The sequence below is a fragment of the Gopherus flavomarginatus genome, chromosome 4 (assembly GCF_025201925.1).
Source record: "Gopherus flavomarginatus isolate rGopFla2 chromosome 4, rGopFla2.mat.asm, whole genome shotgun sequence".
NCBI lineage: Eukaryota > Metazoa > Chordata > Testudines > Testudinidae > Gopherus > Gopherus flavomarginatus.
In genome coordinates, this window is record NC_066620.1 from 55,131,781 (window position 1) to 55,152,676 (window position 20,896).

The 20,896-nt window shown below is 43.7% G+C and overlaps 1 protein-coding gene across 1 annotated transcript in view; it reads left to right on the forward strand.

The window, feature by feature from the left end:
* Positions 1-20,896, forward strand: part of LOC127048763 (calpain-2 catalytic subunit) — a 51,799-nt gene that overhangs the window by 17,977 nt on the left and 12,926 nt on the right. Inside the window, exons 3-15 of the mRNA XM_050948670.1 lie at positions 1,483-1,601; positions 3,118-3,251; positions 4,150-4,318; positions 6,635-6,718; positions 8,955-9,040; positions 9,991-10,065; positions 10,491-10,651; positions 11,370-11,539; positions 12,842-12,853; positions 13,724-13,935; positions 16,278-16,314; positions 17,636-17,701; positions 20,378-20,435. Coding sequence (XP_050804627.1) covers positions 1,483-1,601; positions 3,118-3,251; positions 4,150-4,318; positions 6,635-6,718; positions 8,955-9,040; positions 9,991-10,065; positions 10,491-10,651; positions 11,370-11,539; positions 12,842-12,853; positions 13,724-13,935; positions 16,278-16,314; positions 17,636-17,701; positions 20,378-20,435 — 1,383 coding nt within the window. The remainder of the gene's footprint in view (positions 1-1,482; positions 1,602-3,117; positions 3,252-4,149; positions 4,319-6,634; positions 6,719-8,954; positions 9,041-9,990; positions 10,066-10,490; positions 10,652-11,369; positions 11,540-12,841; positions 12,854-13,723; positions 13,936-16,277; positions 16,315-17,635; positions 17,702-20,377; positions 20,436-20,896) is intronic.

Genomic DNA, 20,896 nt, shown 5'->3' on the forward strand with positions numbered 1-20,896 from the left:
GTCCAGAGAAGAGCAACAAGAATGATTAAAGGTCTTGAGAACATGACCTATGAAGGAAGGCTGAAAGAATTGGGTTTATTTAGTTCGGAAAAGAGAAGACTGAAAGAGGACATGATAGCAGTTTTCAGGTATCTAAAAGGGTGTCATCAGGAGGAGGGAGAAAACTTGTTCACCTTCGCCTCTAATGATAGAACAAGAAGCAATGGGCTTAAACTGCAGCAAGGGAGATTTAGGTTGGACCTTAGGAAAAAGTTCCTAACTGTCAGGGTAGTTAAACACTGGAATAAATTGCCTAGGGAGGTTGTGGAATCTCCATCTCTGGAGATATTTAAGAGTAGGTTAGATAAATGTCTATCAGGGATGGTCTAGAGACAGTATTTGGTCCTGCCATGAGGGCAGGGGACTGGACTCGATGACCTCTCGAGGTCCCTTCCAGTCCCAGAGTCTATAAGGATTTATTAACTAGAAAAAAGAAATTGAGAGTTATTTACAGATTAAAGCAGGCAAACATATGCACAAATGAGTTACAGTCTATGGTTCCAAAAGGTGACAGAGTTGTAGTAATCTGTCAGCACTGAATGTCTCTTAGGGCTAGCCCAGGTTGATCCTGAGGATCTCTGCTTTTGTTTCCTAGCTTCAGCCCTGTGAGAGTCCAACAGCAGGAGAGAAAAAATTTTCTTGTTCGCTATCTCGATTTCCTTCTTCCAGAATTCAAGCTGATGGGATGAGCCCTTTTGCATGTAGCATCTTCATGGCTGTGTAGGGGCAATTAGCGATGTCTCACAATGGCTTATTTAGTTTTGGTAGAAGGGATCAGGTCTTGTCCATCAGGCAGGACTGACAGGCTGACCGTTTCAGAGCAAACATTTTTTACAGTTATAAAGCAAAAACATGAATATTACCTTATAGCATGTGATAAAGATAGTACAAGTGAGATTACAAAATGCTTGTAAATTGCTGCATGCATTAAAGTCTAAATAGTAAACACGTTGTTATAAGTTCAATACCCATCTGAACCATACTAACACATGGGTGTGAAAGATTGGTTTCCATCAATAAAGTTGTCAGTGCTTGGCTGACGCCTAAAGCCTTGGCAAGAGCTAGCACCTGGTTTGCCAGCATCACGGCTGCATTTCAGTGATGGGTCAAGTGATGCTAGTGCAGAAAGTTTTCAATTATTCATAAAGTTTGTCAAGCGCATTGAGAAGGGCCATGTGTTGGTTATTTATCAGCACCATCATCACTATAGCAATGCTTCCATTCATTAAGAAACAAAACAAGATTCTCTGTCAGACCCAGGACTTGACCACCTAATTATAGGCTTGAAGGTCTGATGAGTTATGTCAAGTCGCTGAGCTCTCAGAAAAATAGAAGCATAGAATGAAGCAGAGGTGAAATCTTTCCCTGAGCGTATGCTCAGGCATACAGAAATTCCTTCACAGTACGAAAACTAAGGGCTAATGCTTTCTGGTGTATTCACAGGTGACTGCTGGCTGCTGGCAGCCATTGCGTCTCTCACCCTGAATGAAGAGATTCTGGCCAGAGTTGTTCCCAAAGATCAGAGCTTCCAGGACAAATATGCAGGAATCTTCCACTTCCAGGTACCTGGCTTCTGCCTTTTGCTAAAGAGTCATATACTGACAGAATGTGAGGAACATGGTGGGCCGGATCACCTCATGTAAATTGGTATAGTTCCATTGAAGTTAATGGAGCTGCACCAATTTACACCAGCCGAAGAACTGAAATGGCATATTTTGGTTACCGTGTCTCTCCAAGATCAGTGGTGGTCTGTCAGACTGGAGTGTGAGTTTCATTCCAATCCGTAGTGTTTGTTGTCCAAATCCACTGTGTAGTCCCCACAAAGGGCCATTCCCTCCATTCTCACACTAGAATGGAGAAGTGAAGCATCTCAGAATAAGACAGGATTCTTCCAAAGACCCACCGCCAGACTGACCCTGGATACAGAAACCATTATCTGTCTTGGGAGTTAAATGGAAGGAGGTACTTCCAGCCAGGATCATTACCATTAGTTGACCAGCTAGAGAGTTGCAGAGGAATTTAGATTTCTTCACACTGGGGGTAAAGGCCTTAGCAGACCTGGCTTCTTATGGGAAGCTTCCCAAGCAATGTTGTGATAGGGGATGGAATGCTGGCTGAGTCAGTACCATGGTTTTAAGCAAGTGCCTCTAAATAGTCAGCCAACAACCCTCTTGCTGCTTATCATAACCCAAGCAGTAGTACAACCTGGGTTAACACTGTCTGTGGTAACCAGGGTATCGCTTGATGTCTATGGCAGAGAACCACAAACTTGTGGCAAACAAACTTCAAAAGATCAAAGCAAGTCAGTTGCTCACAAGACTGAAAGCTCATGCTTACCCAAATCCTGAACTTTCCAAACTCCTTGGGCCTTATTCTTCTCTCTCCTATACTGATTTAAATCTGGAGTAACTCCAGGGAAGTCAATGGAATCTCACTGGTGTAAAACTGGAGTTAGGGGCCCTTCAGTTTGTATTGTGGGCTGCTAATCTGATAAGAACAAACTTTTCAGAACTTCCTCCTATCGATGGATCCAGAAATACAAGGACAGCAGTTTCTTGTACACTGTTTTGCCACTGACACTTTTTTTTCCCCCGACAGCGCCCAGTTCTGTGAGTTATCCAGATCTTTTTGGACTTTAGAAAAGTCCCATCCTGGTTCAGGTTGAGGTTCGAATGAAGGATCGTCTTGACTCTTAAATGTATCCAAACTAGTTTATTCATCTCTGCAGCAAACTAAGCAAAGAGAGCTAATCAAATAACCCTAAAGCTCACAGTACAGCTACTGTTACATCACATGCTTGTGTCATATAGTTAGCCACATAACAATACATATTTTACAGGTTCAAAGCACAAAAATCCATGCAAGATTATTACAATGAACTAAAAGCTCAAGAAAAATGTTTAATGAGTAGCCAGGCAGAGAACAGGGAGACAAAACCAAGGAGAATAGAAGAGAATGCAAGAGAGGACATGCACCGACACGAGACTCAACTGTGAAGGTTCTGTCCAGGGAATGGCTGTGTAACCCACACACAGTGGCAGTCATCAGCAGCCAGGTCCCTTTCATTCTCTCTTTCAGTTCTGGCAGTATGGGGAGTGGGTGGATGTTGTTGTTGACGACAAGCTCCCCACCAAAAATGGAGAGCTGCTCTTCGTTCACTCAGCAGAAGGGAGTGAGTTTTGGAGCGCTCTGCTGGAGAAGGCCTATGCCAAGTAAGTAAAGGGCCAATTTTTAAAAACAAATGAGACTTCTTTCTTTCTGCTTCACCTTTTGACCTCCTCATGCCTAAGCTAATATCTGGTGGAGTATCTGTCCTATATCTGGAACTATATGGAGATAGCGTCAGTCTAATTAGTCTTCTAAATCTTTTAGGATACCTATCACTGACAGCTTCAGCCGACTGTATAACGTGGGTTTGTGACAGATGCTACAGGTTGTAGCTGAAAATGCTGATGTTTGTGGTTTCTTCTGGGGCCAAACCTTTTCTCTGTACTTTATCTTTGGTAGTCCAGGTTATGGAAGAAACATTACACGTGTTGCAAACAGGTCATGACAGAATACCAGTCGCACTGCCTTGTTAGGCAGCTGAACTCTGGGGAGCTCATGGTATTCCAGTCCAGTGAATACAAACCTCTGATTCATAGTGAGAACACCTAAGTCTGATGTTCCAGTCTCAGGAAGGAATTCTTGCATCTAGTAGTGGGAACCTTATTCTGAATGTGCAGGGCCAGATCCTTGACTTCAGTGGAACTATGCTGACTTATACCAGCTGAGGTATGAAGGAGTCTGAGGTCTAGTTTCTGTATCGAACCTGGGGGCAGAGGGGGCATGTGCTTGGTTACATACAGTCTTGAGCATTTGTCATTGCATGTTTGGGCATACAAACCCACATTCCTGAAATATAGCATGTTAGTTCCTACATTTGGCTTTTCTGCCATGAAGAGGTAAGAAAAACCTAGATGGAGAGGCTAGATCCTCATCTGGTATAAATTGTCATAGCTAAATTGAAATCCGTGGAGCTCCATTGACTTCATCTTAGCTATGACAAGTTATACTAGGTGAGGAGCTGCCTCGGAGAGAAGGTTGAAACAGTAAATGTCATTTGTGCAGGGTGAATGGGTCATACGAGGCTCTCTCTGGAGGATCCACCACTGAAGGCTTTGAGGATTTCACTGGCGGAATTGCAGAGTGGTATGAGCTGCAAAAGGCACCACCCAACCTGTTCAAAATCATCCAGAAAGCTCTTCTAAAAGGCTCCCTCCTCGGATGCTCTATTGATGTAAGTCAGTCCAGCTCTCTACCAGACTCTCAATATCCCTTGCAGCAGGAGTAGACAGAGAGCACTCAGCATATAGGGGGGAGGGATAGCTCAGTGGTTTGAGCATTGGCCTGGTGGTAAACCCAGGGTTGTGAGTTCAATCCTTGAGGGGGCCATTTGGGGAACTGGGGTAAAAATCTGGGGATTAGTCCTGCTTTGAGCAGGGGGTTGGACTAGATGACCTCCTGAGGTCCCTTCCAACCCCAATATTCTATGATTCTATGATATTGCTGTGCTCAGTTACCACACAACTCTTGGAATTTTCTACTAATGCTGCTAGCTCAGGGAGGCCAACTCTCCTCTATTTTGTGGTTAGAGAATTTGGCACAGGAGTATCAGAGGCAACATAATCCTCCGTGGGGTCAGATCACAGAATTTGGAAAACTCAGCCATTGCTGATCAGAGATTTAGTGGCATGTAAGAGCCAGAGATCTTTTTTCTCTGGAGCTAGAAGGATAATTTATTAACTCTTCTGATATGCCCAGATTATGTGGGAGTTGGATTTAACAGTATTATGTACCACACCCTTGCTTTCCACTGTGCATCAGAGTCTGAAAGGGTTAAATAAATCCCACTGGTTTGGCAGGAAGTTATACCTGGCCCTGAGTTTTGGGAAAGAAGGAATCTCAGAATATTTAGGCAGGGATCCCAGCATATTGCTGCTAACAAGGATTTCTGCAGAGTTGGGACTGCAGGCCACTAGCACTGCAGAAATCTCTTTACCTTATTGCTGCAGAAATTGTTCCCAAGGGTTGCATGAAATCCAAGCTGAAACAGGGAAGCTGGATACATTGGCAGTCTTTTAAATGGCTTTAACAGAATATACCCACTGCCAAAATCTAAGTCATCATGGTGTGTACTTTATCTGTATGTAGACAAACAAACAAAGAGCTTAGTACTGCCTAAAACATTTGAACATACCCCCATAACTAACACAAAGCAAAGAATGTCTAAAGGAAATAGACCAGGAAAAGAAAAAGGCCTAAAGACAGGCACTTTAAGCCAAAAATGTATCTTTAGTACCATAGATTGAAGTTTAGATGCTATTGTAAGTATTGTCAGTACGGGGTAGTCAACTCTCTTAGGGATCATGGATCTTAGGTTTTTTTAGTTGGGAGGGTAAGTAGTTTTAAGAACCTCCATTCATAACATAAACCCAAATTTTTCCATATGTTAGTTAAATCAAAGAGCTATAAGAGAGGAACTTCACAATGGGAAAAATAGTTTGCTAAGCACAGTGCACTTCCCTACTCAAGATTTCCCTGCATTTTCTAGGTCCTGTTTTCCTAATGTGCAGTTTGATAAGAATCTGACATCTGGATTTCTACCCCAGAACGATCCAGGTTTTCAATTCTCCTAGCTGGGAAGAGAGAGAATAAATACACAGAGCTCCTTTGTTGAAAGGTGTTAGAGAAGCACAAAATGGTTTTATAAATATTTTAATTAGTTCAACCTGAGAACACTCCTGCAAGGTAGGGAAGTTTTATCTGCATTTTACAGAGGGGAAAACTGATGCTAAACAATATGCCCAAGATTACCAGCAAATTGGTGGCAGAGCGTGGATCAGAACCCAGGAGTCCTGATTTCGTGGCTCTTTGGTGCACACTAGATAACATACCTTAAAAATAAAAAATGGCGGATTTGCAGTGAGCTCCTTTTAAGACCACACAGCTCGTATGCAGATTTAGACAGCTGGTGAGTGAGGATGAATGTTCAGTGTGCAGCAAGATGCACAATGGGCATTCTCTTGTCTCCTTGGTTCTCTTAGCTCTACCATCTCCATGAGCGCGGGTCCAAATGCTACTTCTAAAAACCTGAGCTACCCACACAGCATTGCACTAAAATGTGTATCCGTGATATTCATGCTGCTTACAATGACCTGTGATACTGCAGTGTATCAAGTCAGTGGCCGCTTAGGACACACACGAAGGCCTATGCACACCTGTGGCCACTGGGAACTTCATGAGCACATCAGGAAGTAAACTCCTATCCTGCTACACAAGCAGAAGCTCTTCCAGAGCTCAAGGAGAATGTCCGTTAGATGCCAACTGTATGGCACAGAACTGAGTTTAGATTGCATCCACTACTAGAGCACCCTGGGACGCATGGACACTGGCTAGTTTCAAAGCTCCTGTTTAAACACCCAGTTGATCTTCCCAGTACCCCTGTGCAGCAGCTAAACTCTTGCTCTAAGGGAGCTTTATAAAAGCTGTAGTCTGTTGTATCCTCACACTTACAGGTAGCTAATAATACCACTGAATTGCTCTGTGTTTCCAGATCACAAGCGCAGCTGAGACCGAGGCAGTCACTTCTCAGAAGCTGGTCAAAGGCCACGCATACTCCGTTACAGGAGCTGAAGAGGTAACCTCTCTCATGTTGTCCCCAGATTGTATTTGCCTGGTGTCCCCCTTGGTTGCATCACAGTCACATTTCGCTGTTTTTTGTTTTTTTTTCCTAAACCTTTTGGGTAGGTTGAAAATTTTCTGTCAGACTAGTTTGACGGAAAAATGGGTTTTGATTTGTGACAATTTTCACAAACATGTCTGCTCTCCATGGCAACTTTCAGCTTTTTGCTGAAAAAAATCAAAAGCTTTTCAGATGAAAACAAAACTTTGGGTTTAGTAAGAAACATTTTACACTCCCTCCCTCCCATTTTTTGACCATCTCTACCTTTGCAGAGAGAGCCTATATACAGAAAAGTGTTTAGTCCAACTGCCCTCTTGTGGTTAAATTACCTCACAAACATTTAACAAAACTTTTAACATCACGTATTATTTATTGAATGCTCTTTTTTAAAAAAAAAAAAAAAAACCTAAAAAAATGGGCATAAAATTGGATGGAGAGAGTTAAGTTCTGAGTTCTCTCCGCATTTGGAACAGTTAGCCACTCTGCATCGTTCCAGTGTTCCTCTGTGGATTGGGCGTCGCTGAGGCAATACACAAAGCCTCAGTGTGGTGCTGGGTTAATGTGACTCTCCCTTCTTCTACAAACAGCTGGGTCATTTTCCAATCAAGTTCAACAGGCTTGGGGGAAGAGAGGCACTTTCCCCTAGCCACCCAGGAGACTGTTCTCTCACACACTATCCCTGTATTTTAGACTCACTGGGCCTCAGCCTTGGAAGTTTTATGTTTTGAAAATGGCATAATCCTAGACTGTCCTGTTACCACTTTATAATCTTGGCGCGTGATACTGTAAATTGTCCATGCACAGAGCTCCCAGTGGAAAATCCAAGCCCAGCACACTGTACTGTGAGTGATTATTACTCTACTCTGAGTAATGAGGCAGTTCAGAGAACAGCAGGATGCACGTATGAAAGAAAGAGGAATGCATACCCAGGGGAACGACATATTCATCTCCTGGAATAGCTGCCCAGCAGCTCCACTGGGAGGTACTGGTGATCTCACTGTGTGAAAGATGTTGAATTGCCTGGCTCAGTAAAGGAAAGATGGGAGAGGATAGAAGGGAAGCAGACGGATTCTGGAAACATTGATTTCCATTGATTTTCAATGGTCTTTGGATCAGGCCCCTATTCATTACTCCTGAAATGTCCCTGCCCCTCAAATGAAAGTGGTATCAGTCCCTGGCATGCTGCATCCGGGCTGATGAAGCTAAATGGGAATTGGCAGCATGCAGGATTGCAGCTAGTCTTTGATTGTCGACTCCCCCCTCCCAGTGACGGCAGTCAGTAGGGAGTTCTTCTGTTCCTGACTCAGACATAACCAAGGCTGGGCCAGACTTTACTCTTTAGAAATCTCTGCAGGCTCTTCCTAGTGGCTGTTTCATTTCAGATCCCCAATAATCTTCTCACACCTGAGGCCCACCAGTAAGCCCCACAGACTTCTCTATGCTGTTTCAGCTATTGCATGCACCAGTGCGCACGAGAAGCATATCCATGTTCTTGGCTTCAAACTCACGCCATTCCCTACTTCAAATGAATCCCCAAACAACACTGATTTCTGGTTGGGATTTTTAAAGTTCAGAGGGGTCCTAACCGTGATGTGTGTGTAGGGATCAGTCACTGGTAAACCAAAGCCTCAGTGGGGTGCTAGGAGGCACTTCAGTGTTGGGGTTGGTACCGGCGAGGTCCAGAATGTTTGTGGTGAGGAAAGAGCCTGTGGCAGACTTTACAAGTACAGGAGCAGTCACCCCAGTGTCCTGTATGTACTCAGTCGCAGGTATGACTCTCAATACATGTGGGGGATAGATTGGTTGAGTAGGAAGGTACCATTTCTACTCTGGCGCTTTTTAGAGTAAAAGCGCACTCTAAGAATTGCTGTGGTGCTGTGAATAACCTCACTTTTCCTCCGCAGCTCTGCTCTTTATTATTAAACCTTCTTAGACATGTCATTTTTCCAGCACAAGAATGATTTTGGCTGCCCCCAAGCATACAGATATTTGGTTTGCACACAACCTAAATTTCCCATCTGCATGCATTAGGTAATCAGAGCTTATCCAAAGCCAATGTGGCTTTCTGCCTCTCCAACTAAATAACCAGGTACAAAATGACATAAATAGCTAAGGAATGGGGTGCAAGTATTTCAACCACTGTGCTGTCTTCTGTGTAACTCAGTCCCTTCTGCATTTCTAATCCCATCAGGTGAATTGCCGAGGAAGCATGCAAAAGCTGATCAGAATCCGAAATCCCTGGGGGGAAGTGGAGTGGACTGGAAAATGGAATGATAAGTGAGTTAAAGGTCTAGGAGACTTGTACATTGTAAGAGAGTGTTCATCCCAGTGGCATGGCTAAATTTCCACTGGGAATTGCATTCTCCCTACCTGAAATTCCCCTGAAGTTACAGTTGGACCCAGCATTCTGCATTTTTTATCCTAAACTGGTGTGTTGCTTTGTGCTGTTTAAAAGGACCATAGCTTTCCCCACAGAGACTTTGCTCTGCCCTCTTTATAAACCCTATTGTAACACACACTCATGTAAGTTACAGTATTTTGGCTACAGTATAGGGTTACTGTAAACCCTTGAGTCATTTTCGCCTGGCATGACTCTCTGAAGACTTGGATCTCAGTATGGTCTTCTACAGAAAAGACATCGTCTTTTCAGGAGAAATCGTCTTTGTAAAGTTATGCAATTCTTCACAAAGAACTTAATATTTGCTGCTACCTGAAAACATAGATCTGCTCTCTTCAGTGGCAGGAGATAGTTGGTCCCAGTTCCTCCTTTTCCAGAAGGAGTTATCCTACTGATTGACAGTTCATTTAAGCATATCTTAAAGGCACAGTGCCTAACTTTTCAAAAGTGTCTAATGAGTCTGGGTGCCTCCATTTTAGAATATCCAACCTGAGACACCAGGCAGGAGCCTGATTTGCAGGGGAGAGGCAGGTGCTCCACACTTGCCGGAATTCAGGCATCTTTAATGCATCTCAAGCTGGGCCCCCATATAGGGAGACACCCAAAAATCACTAGGCACTTGTGAAAATTTGTACGTGTCTTAACTGTACAAGATCTAAATTGCTACCATACTCCACTGAGTTTGGGAGTTCTGCTGAGCTGGGCACAGTAGCATATTGAAATCACATGGAGCCACAGGAGAGAAGAGTGACCCCATCAAAGTCACTGCATTAGGGATGGACTGAGCTATCATTTGACAATTAAGCAAACTCCCATCTTTATTTTCTAGCTGCTCAAACTGGAACAGCGTCGCGCCTGAAGTGAGAGAGCGATTGACTAGGAGACATGAAGATGGAGAATTTTGGTGAGAAGCTCTGGGTTTTTGAATAGCAGGGGAGATTGATTGTTTTCCTTCATTTTTGAACATAAATACTCTGGGCCAACAAACAGTGACTCAGATAAATAGGCCTGGAGATAATATGGAAGCGCACAGCTATCTGCGAACCTGAGCAGAGATGTTGTAGCCTATCCCATTGGATGTGGGGTCCAGGATCCGGATCACCAGAAATTTGATGGATCGCTGTAGTGGCCCTGTAATCAATGTAGGAGTGATTTCAATCGCATAATACCCAAGGTCCCCACAATGGCTAGATAAAGCACCTCATCACCCTGGTCAACAACTGGAGTGTCAGGTTGTAGCTAGAGTTATTAGAGGGAGGATTAGGAAAAGTGGCATGTGGGAAGTCTCCCATTTTAAGCAGGATTTGTGTGTGGCATTGCTCCTCACAGGATGTCATTCAGTGATTTCCTGAGACATTACTCCCGCCTTGAGATCTGCAACCTGACTCCAGACACGCTGGCAAATGAAAAATACAAGAAGTGGAGCCTGACCAAGCTAGATGGGAACTGGAGGCGTGGCTCCACTGCTGGGGGTTGCAGGAATTACCCAAGTAAGACTTCCCAAGTGCTACTTCTGCATTCACAGAAAACACACATGGACTTATTCTAGCTAGGATTTCCTTAGGGCACATGGAGTTCTATAAAATCCCCCTCAGTTGGGGTGGCTCATCCTTCAGTGTAGCTTCCACTAAATTCCTATTTATTCTTTCCCTGACGATTTTTAAAAAAAATCTAGATAGTTGCCCTTGGCTTAATCCACTACTTGTTTAAAACTCTCACACAGCCCCTGCCAACCAGTTGGATAGGTCTTTCTCCAGGGCTGTGTCTAGACAGAGCTATGAACTAGTGGTCTAAGCATGGGACTGGCCCCCATGAGCTTGGGGAGTCTAATCCTGTTCTCACGTTTACTTCTTTTGCGGCCTTGGCCTTAGGCCAGTGTTTTCCACCAATTGTGGGTGCCTCCGTGATCGAGTGCTCATCTTGAGACACCTAGAACCTGATTTTCAGGGATACTGAGTCCCCACAATTCCCATTGACTTCACGGGAAATTGGTTTCAATGGGAGCTGCAGGTGATCATCATCTCTGAAAAAATCAGACCACCTGCATAAGGGCATAAATCTGGACATTGTTGCTGTTCTTCAGTTTGAAAGTTTAGGCCTATATCTTTAAGGACACATCCAAGCTACAGTGGCTGCTGAGAAATGTCATCATGGGCTGGTTTCAGAGAAGGCTCTGAGGAGTTTGTGTCACAAACTCTGTTTTCTCAGATACTTTCTGGATGAATCCGCAGTATTTGATTAAGCTGGAGGAAGAAGATGAGGATCCTGATGATCCTGAGAAGGGCTGCACCTTCTTGGTTGGCCTGATTCAAAAGCACCGCAGGAGGCAGCGGAAGATGGGGGAGGATATGCACACCATTGGCTTTGGGATCTATGAGGCAAGTAGAGCAATACACATACACATTCCTTGAGGGGAAGAAAATAGATAAAGTCCCTAGAACTTAAAAAAGGGGGAGGGGTCATCACTGAATGACTTGTCTACCTGCTGCCTAATGCTTCAGGAACAAGACAAAGTCATATGCAGCAATGCCCATCCAGCATCTGGTACATCTAGCCACCCTGAGTGCCAGCTGCTGAACGCCTCCGGTGTACAGGGGCAGGGTAGGGATTAAGCAATAAAAAGTCAGAAATGCATTCTGGGTTCCACTCATGTCAGCCTTCTTCAGTTGATCAAATCATGGGGAGTGGCAACAGAATGGGAGTGATTCTGGCAGGGGATAGGATGCTAATTGGGGATCAGTGCAAGTGTGAAAAAGATTAGCCCAGGAGCAGAGCCAGTGAAAGCATGTGTAAGACTAGCTGGGATAAAGGACTCTACACAAAGGGACTGGCATTGGTGTGTGCATCTAAACCAGCTTCACCTCTGTTTCCTAGTAAGTGCACATAGGCTCAGTGGTACTTCCTTTAAGCGTAGTGTTGTCTAGGGCTTAATTTCCCAAGTTCTGTTTTCGGGGGGCGGGACAACAAGCAGCCCATTCTAGAGAAGATTTGCATGCAAATCCCAAAGGAAAAACACTAAACTGGGTGCTGCTTGAAGTCTCCTGTTGTTTGGAATTGTTAAATCCTCGGCAGCTTCATACCAAGGCAAGTGGGCCAGAAACCAGCAATATTCCTGATTCTTTTCAGTAGGATGGTGGACAGGGGGATGGAATGACCTAGGTTTGATGTGCAAACTGAATGTGTCCAATGGAGGGCTGCAATGGACCCCACAGTTACTCATCTTTGATTTAGTGGGTCAGTTTGCAGAGACTACAGTGCCCACCATGATGTAAGAGGTCTTCCACTCAGATCATGACAGAGCATTGCATCATGGGATCTGTAGTTTCCAAAGGTAATATTGCCATTTTGAAGAAGGAGATGGCAACTAATGGCTCTATTTTATACAGATTAGGTGTAGCCCTCAGGGTCCTGACAAGTTGCCACATGGCCCTTAGTCGGATAAAGCTTGAGAGCCCTGCTTTAATGCAAGATGACAGAGAATATACCTCAGCTAGCAGTATTGAGTATAGTCGTATATATTACAGTGTATTTCACCAGATATGTATCAGAGAGGTGCAGAGTAAAATATCAGCAAAAAAAGGTCATGACCTTGAATAATAGTAATAATTATCTAATCTATCTGCTAGTTTCCTTTCAATGAACAAATGAATAACTTGTGTCCCTTTCTGCTTTTTCTGTAGCTGCCCTCGCAGGTATGTAATGTGCATTTTCTCTTTCCTCCGTTCTCAGTGGTTAATGTTCATAGACGGGGTTTAATGGCATGGATAAAGAGAGACCATTCCACTGGATGGACAATGTTGACCTTGCTAAGCCTATAAGTAGATATTCCAGGCTGGAAGCTATTTGTTTTTGTTGTATTGCTGCTCTGCACATGGGTAGGATTCTTTGTTGCACAAACCCAGCAAACCTCCCTGGGTAGCCTGTTTTCTCAGGCTTGCGCAGGGTCCAAATTTGGCACAAAATGAATATTCCAAATAACGATTTCTTATTGTCCCTTTTGGTCCCTATTGTCAATTGCATCTAGTTAATACAAGCCTGGGCTTTTGTATACTATGACTGCATTTGAGGGTGATTGCAATAAGATGGGAGCTGTCTGATTCCTGGACACTAAGATTATGCTCTAGTGTCCTAAACCAGTATACACTGACTTGTATCAAGTATAATATTAACATACACACACCACATTAGCAGAGAGACAGACCCTTAGACATCCCTGGCTTTCCAGGTCAGTGGGATGTGAAGAATGACACCCAGCACATGTCTTTAAAGTCCTAAATATTTTGCCAAATTCCTCCCAAACTGTGTAACGTATCTAGAATTTGACAGCCCAGCGTAAAGGTTTTATTGACTCTCATCTGGGATGACCTGTGTAACACGCATGGCCCTCAACTCGTGAGTAAGGTCACCATCGCAAACTTGTGCCAATGAAACCTATATACTATGCCATTACTTATGCTCTCGCATAATTCTGTTGCATTGATCTTTATCCAAGAAAGATAACATGTTACTGTTCTGTCTTCAGCTTCTCTCTGAACTGAAATAATTCTCTTTGTTTGCATAAGTTTTCTGGCCAGACAAACGTTCATCTGAGCAAAAACTTCTTCCTGACAAACAGAGCCAGAGAAAAATCAAACACCTTCATCAACCTCCGAGAGGTACTAAACCGATTCAAACTGCCTCCAGGAGAATATGTCATTGTGCCATCCACTTTTGAACCCAACAAGGATGGGGATTTCTGCCTCCGAGTCTTCTCTGAAAAGAATGCAGATTCACAGTACGTAGCCAATACACCCTCTCTCTCTCTCTTCCTCACGGAAATCCAGAAATATTATCCGGATAAATCTGATGTCTCTGAGGACTAGATGGCCCTGAGAATTGCTAATGGGATCCCTTTAGCTCACTAGTTTAAATGTAGAATGATCAAAAATTGCTAATATGCGACAACTCAGCTATGTCCCATGTAAAAGGAGTTTGTGGTTTTATTCCATTTCCCTGTGGACAGGTATCTGCATTAAAGGAAAACCCACAACAATTGGCATCCTCATTGAGAGCCTCATCTGAGAGGCCAATGATCAAAGGCACCATGATATCTGAATTACCCTCTGATCTCTAGTGGTGGTCTCTTCTGGTGAGGGTTTAGGACTGTTTGTCCTATTTGCAGGGAAGTGTGGAGAAGTTTCTTCTTGTTGTAGATCACATTTATTGCAGTAGTGTCCAGAGTCCAACTAAGATCAGCCTCACTGCGCTAGGCACTATGAAAACACAAAGTAGTAGACAGCTTTGTCCCCAGATAGACAAGACAGACAATGTGTAGGGAAAGGGATGTAGCAAACAAGCAGAGTGATCAGTGTGACTTTGGTCCATGTCATGTCAGTTCCACAGTTTGCAAAGGCAGGTTAGTTAGGAAGGGATTAGCTCAATGGAAAGACAGAGAAAGGGAGTGTGGTGAGGGGGACAGAGCTGGGAAGAAGAGGGAGGGAGGTGAGGAAGAAAGGTGCAAGGGGCAGATGTGGAGTGATGCTGAGGTGAAGTTTGCGTTGATTCCCTCTCTTATACTGAGTGAAGGACTTCAGTTTCCAGGGCTGTCAGTGCAGCATCTTTAAACTCACTCAGAATCAGACAGTGTCTTACTGAAACCAGCAGGACCTAGCTAATGCAAGACTAGCTCTGTCCTTCGCTCACACTGTGTACTTAGTAATCCAGGGTGAACATCTAGGAGGACAGAGCATCAGCCTGAATTTCAATTTCCTCTTTAATACGGGATTGAATCCAACCTATTATCAACTTCTTTATTGCTTCTGAGCACCAGGAGAGTTCTAATTAAACACAGCAGAAGGTGATGGGCAGATTTCATATTGATTCTGGCAGCGTAGATGCTGATTATTGAGCAGTAACCAATTGAGCCTTAAGTGTTAAAGAAAGCACCAGATAATAGCAAGCTGGGCTCTCTGACTCATGGAAATGTTAACTCTCACAGTGAGATGTACATGATTTCCTATTGCCTCTAAAGCCCAACTGCAGGACTAGTGCCCACAGACACAATTAGTCATAAGAAGTGAGCTCACACCTTTGAAATCTTGCTGGGAAGAGGCCCAGGGAACTAGCCCAGCTGAATGTCTTCCTTGATTAAAAATGTGAAATGCTAAACACAACTGATTCTAAATTGCACCATTTGGGAAGTACACGGAATAATCATGATTATAAAGAGAAGAGAAGAATTTTGAAACTGTCACAATGTGAGGAAGAAATGGCTCAGGGGATTGGAAATGTGTTAGGAAGCTTTTCATCTCTAGGTCCCTAGTACAAATCCTACATATAAACACAAAAGGCCACTTACTCTAGGCCTGCATGTTACATGGCCCTCTGTGAAAACTGGATCTCCTGCCAGGTTTCAGCCTTCAAGTAGCTATTCAGTTTTAGTTCTGCCCTCAACCATAACTCACCAACGCTCCTTCCCCAGGTGATAGATCCACACAAGTAGCAGTACATGAGCTGAATAGAACTTTTGTCCTGCTTTGGTTTGCTGCATCTTGTGTGCTAACAGAATGGGATGGTCTAGTAATCTCAGTGGAGGAGTAGGAGTCAGTTCTAATTCCAGGTCTGATTCAGATTATCCAAGGTTTCAGAAGTAAGTTACTGAAGCGCTCTGTGCCTATTTCCTTCTCTCTGAAATAGGGAAGTTAATAGATATGGATTTGATTCAGGCATTAGTGGCTGAGGAAAAAAAAATTGATGTAGGTGGTCAGACTAGATGATCATACTGGTTCATTCTGGCCTTAAAATGAATCTTCTCTGAATCTGTAATACTTACCTGCCTCACAGGAGTGTTGCATGGTTTGTAAAAATAAAGTGCTTCAAGGGCGAAATGAACTAAAAAAATATGTTGTCATAACTGAAATAATGTTAACGGCACTGGTTTGCTTGAAAGTCAATTTCTGTGGGCAGTCATTCTCAAACATTATTAACAACAACTTGATTTTCAATTAATATTTACATGGATTTTTCTAGTATTTTCTAATACTTTATTACAGGAGTTTAAAAGAACCAGTATTGAAGTAAAACTTCTGCTTAAGCTCGTTTATTTTTGTTTTAACATCAATCCTTTTATCTTTCTAGGATTGTAGATGATGAAATTGAGGCCAATATCGAAGAGGTATATATTCTCCCTTCCCCTCCCCCCCCCATTGCTAATTGAAATGATGCTATCAGATAGAAAGGTGATAGTTAAGGATACGATTCTGTCATGGATTCTGTGACTTGCTGGGACTTCTTCTGGGGCAGGGCTGGAGCTGCTTTCAACCCTGGGACTGCTGGAGCAGCAGCCCCCGGTTGAAGCCTGGGGTTAGGTCAGTGCCGTTGGGGCAGAAGCAGCGGTGGGGCTGGAGAAGCTGCCAGTGGTCAGCTCTGGGGGCTGCTGAGGCAGGAGCAGCCGTCCCCAGGCCCACCAGAGCAGCAGCTGGGGGTTGGGTTAGCCCCCCTGGCTGGAGCAGCTACAAGCCACTGGCAGCACTCTGTTTCTCCTCTGCCACTCCCCACCTCCCTCCTAGTGTTTTTAGTAAAAGTCAAGGACGGGTGGTGGGCTTCTGTGAGCTTTGGTTTATTGCCTATGATTTGTCCCTGACTTTTACTAAAAATGCCTTTGATAGAATCTTTAAAAGAATCTTTGATAGAATCTTAACCTTATTAATAGATCTTGCCTTTTTTCCATTTATCTGAATGTGTATTTCTGACTCCCCCGTTCCTCGAGCAGTACAAAACATGCACAGTATTGTAGTCTTTTTCTGTTGGTCCATAATCCATCAAAAACTTCTATTACATCCTGAAGCCAGATTCTTGGATGTACATGCGTGGCTCCCAGTGAAGTAAATGAAAACATCAGAAGCAGCTTTGAAAATAGATTTCAGCCTTTACCTGCAGCAACCAAACTCAGCCTGCTCAGATACCAGATCAGATGCTGTTCATTGAAATGATTCAAGCCAAAGCAAAGAGGCTTCAGTTTTCAAATGTAGACATTAATCCATATTTGAGTATAGGGACCCAATCCAGCAATACATAGTTATGTGAGTAGTCCCACTGACATTATGAGATGGCTTGTGTAAGGGATGCAGGATTATATGATAGTTTTCTTAGCGAGAGCCTGTCCTAGTAGTTAAAGTAGGAGATTACTTAATTAGCATGTGTGTTAATCTTTGCAGGAGTGGGATCTTAATGTTTTACTTTTGCTTCTTTAATCAGACACTCTTGGGTTCAGTTTAGTCCAATATTTTTTTTATTAAAAAAAAAATACCAAAAACAGAATCAATAGTAAAAATTAGATTTTAAACATTCTTTCCAGTGCAATAATCTGCAGTGTTACTTGTACCATAGCTAAGGAAATGCATTCGTTTAAATATGATTGCTAATGAAACAGCATCTCCGACACAATGTCCCTACTTATAACAGGTTGATTTTTTACCATTCGAACCCTTTTCTAGAATGACATCAGTGAAGATAACATTGAACCCAGTTTCAGAAAACTTTTTGCGCAGCTAGCTGGAGTGGTGGGTATTTCTTTTACATATTCTTATCTATTATTAATTATTGTTATTATTAGTGTACATGGTTCTCCACAAATCTTCTTTGTCTTCTGCCCCAGATGTGCTTGCCAGATTTGCAAAACATACATTCACCACTGTGCAAGCCAAAATGTCCACAGTTATGTGCCTAATTACCACAGGCAAAAGACGGTTACTCACCTTTGTAACTGTTGTTCTTCGAGATGTGTTGCTCACATCCTCACTCACCACTCCGGCGCCTCCTTGCGGCTGAAACGGGAATTAGCTCTGGTAGCCAGGGCGTCATCCTCTGTTGGTGCCTCACCGTTGTCACTTTTGTCCCCATACCACTCAGTGGCGTAGCCAGGTTCTAAGTGTAGAACCATAAAAAAGGCGCCCCCCGCTTGGCTCCTCCTCTGGCTGCTTTAGGGTGACTAGACAGCAAGTGTGAAAAATAGGGACAGGGGCTGGGGGGTAATAGGAACCTATATAAGAAAAAGACCCAAAAATCAGGACTGTCCCTACAAAATCGGGACATCTAGTCACCCTAGGCTGCTTCCCCTGCACCCCGCTAGGTATGCTACTGATACCACTCCCAGGACTGTGGCATCCTCTTCATAGACACTGCCTTCTAGCTGCGCCACACTCTGTGTTTCCCCCCTTCGGTGGGACAATATCACAGTCCCTCAATGCAGCCACTTTCTCATTGGCAAGTGGGGGTGCAGGGGGACCTAGGTCCACCCACTACTCTCGGTCTCAGCACAGGGACCCTGTAGATGGCTGCTACTTGCTGAGTCCCCTCTGACTCCTCAGTTCATTTCCCTGGGCCACTATCCTATGGCCTCCAGCACCTTCTTCCCCTTGCCTCAGTACTTCAGCCTGTCAGTCTTAGCAGCAATCCAGGAGCTCTCTCTAGCTATGTCTAGGGTGCTGGCATTCCTTCCTCCTACTAAGAGCCTGAGCTTCCTTCCTATAGCGCCACACAACTCTTCTTATATAGGCCTGCCTGGCCCCGATTGGCTGCTTTCTGCACAGCCTCCCTAGGGCTCCATTAATCCCTTACAGGTCAGTGTCCCATCACAGTCTTATATAGCCTATAGCTAAAGAACTTAGCTCTTCGGGTCAAGGTCTTAGATTCATGCCTTTAGCTCTGGAAGTTCCTGGTTCAGCTCATCCAGCAATCATAGCAATTATGCACACAAAATATGCAAGTTGCACATGCACTTTTATGTACCCTCCTGAGCTCATGCCCTTCTGAAAATCTGGCTTATGGAGTAATCAGGTATGACAAGATACAGGGGAGATATCTGGTCCCCAGAGAAGAAGGCTCAGCTGAGCTTCCCCCTTGCCTCTTGCATGGGTGCTCAGAGGAAATAGCTTCTTGGTTATACACCCAGAGCTCCTGTGAGTGGAATGAACCCCAGGCAGGGAGAGTTACTATTACTCTTTTTATGTTACATTATCTTGTTTAGACTTACTCTGGTTAAGCCCTCTGCTGATTGCACCTGCGGTTGTTTCTGCTGAATCAGTCTCCTAGCTCAGTGGCTCTCAACTCGGGGTACACATACCGCTGAGGGTACACAGAGGTCTTCCAGGGGTACAACAACTTACCTAGAGATTTGCCTAGTTTTGCAACAGGCTATATAAAAAGTACTAGTAAAGTCAGTACAGACCAACATTTCATACGGACAGTGGCTTGTTTATATTGCTCTATATACTATACACTGAAATGTAAGTACAATATTTATATTCCAGTTGATTTATTTTATAATTATATGGTAAAAATCAGAAAGTAGGCAATGTTTCAGTAATAGTGCGCTGTGACACTTTTGTATTTTGATGTCTGATTTTGTAAGCAAGGAGTTTAACTGAGGTGAAACATGAGGGTCCACAAGACACATCAGACTCCTGAAAGAGGCACAGTAGTCTGTAAAGGTTGTGAGCCACTGCCCTGGCTCACATCTAGAAAGCAGTGCAGAAGCAATGGAATCCAGACCTGGCCAGTGAGATCAGCACAGGAAGGTTTCACAGAAGGAGTGGGTTTTATGGAAGGATTTGAAGTCCAAGACAGTGTGTGCTTGGAGCACAAGAGTAAAAGCTAGACCTGGCAAACTCACCAGAAGGAGTCCTGGGCATGCCCAGTAACTGCTGTTAGCATGAGAAGTGCTCGCCAAATTAGAGAATGCAGACAGTTTAAAATATTGCGGAGCTTTTGATTTCATTTGTGCAAATTTTATTCAGTCTGGGTAAATGCAATAGATCTTCTAGCTCAGAAATCGGCAACCTTTCAGAAGTGGTGTGCCGAATCTTCCTTTATTCACTCTAATGTAAGGTTTTGCGTGCCGGTAATACATGTTAACATTTTTAGAAGGTCTTTCTATACGTCTATAATATATAACTAAACTATTGTTGTATATAAAGTAAATAAGGCTTTTAAAAATGTTTAAGAAGCTTTATTTAAAATTAAATTAAGATGCAGAGCCCCCCAGACCAGTGACGAGGACCCAGGCAGTCTGAGTGCCACTGAAAATTAGCTTGTGTGCCACCTTTGGCACCCGTGCCATAGGTTGCCTACCCCTGTTCTAGCTAATCCTCTCGTGCCGTTCCCTGTTACACAGATTCCACATCTGGCTTGGCTTACTATGAATATTTTGTTACAACTCTTTTGTTACATTTCCACAGGATGCAGAGATCTCTGCTTTTGAATTATGTAATATCCTGAGAAAAATCATGGCTAAACGTAAGTGTCTTCCTCTCCTCTGAGAATACACATTGTCTCTAGTGGCCAGTAGTAGGTTAGAAAGACAGAGGACCCACAACTCCTAGAGAAGTAAAAGATGCAGGCATCAATCTCAGTCCTGTGCTTCACAGAGATCTCAAACTAGCTGTGCCTCTGATCGCTGAGACTAAACACTCCAGAGCTGCAGGGGAAACTTGTGGCAGTCTGGCTCAGGACTGCTCAACACCACACCTGCCTGAATGAGGAATACTCCTTGTGCACAAGTGTGTGTATAGGTGTTATTGGGTCTGGCTAGTCAGATAGAAGCATGTTGAACTGGTTAGCTCAAGAGACTGGTAATGGACAAGAGTGTCACTACCCTTGAGTGGTTTGAATCCAACCTAGATTGATATTGATGTGAAATAATCAGATTATGTGATCACCCTACTCAAACCTCTGGGCAGACATACTGCTGTATTCTG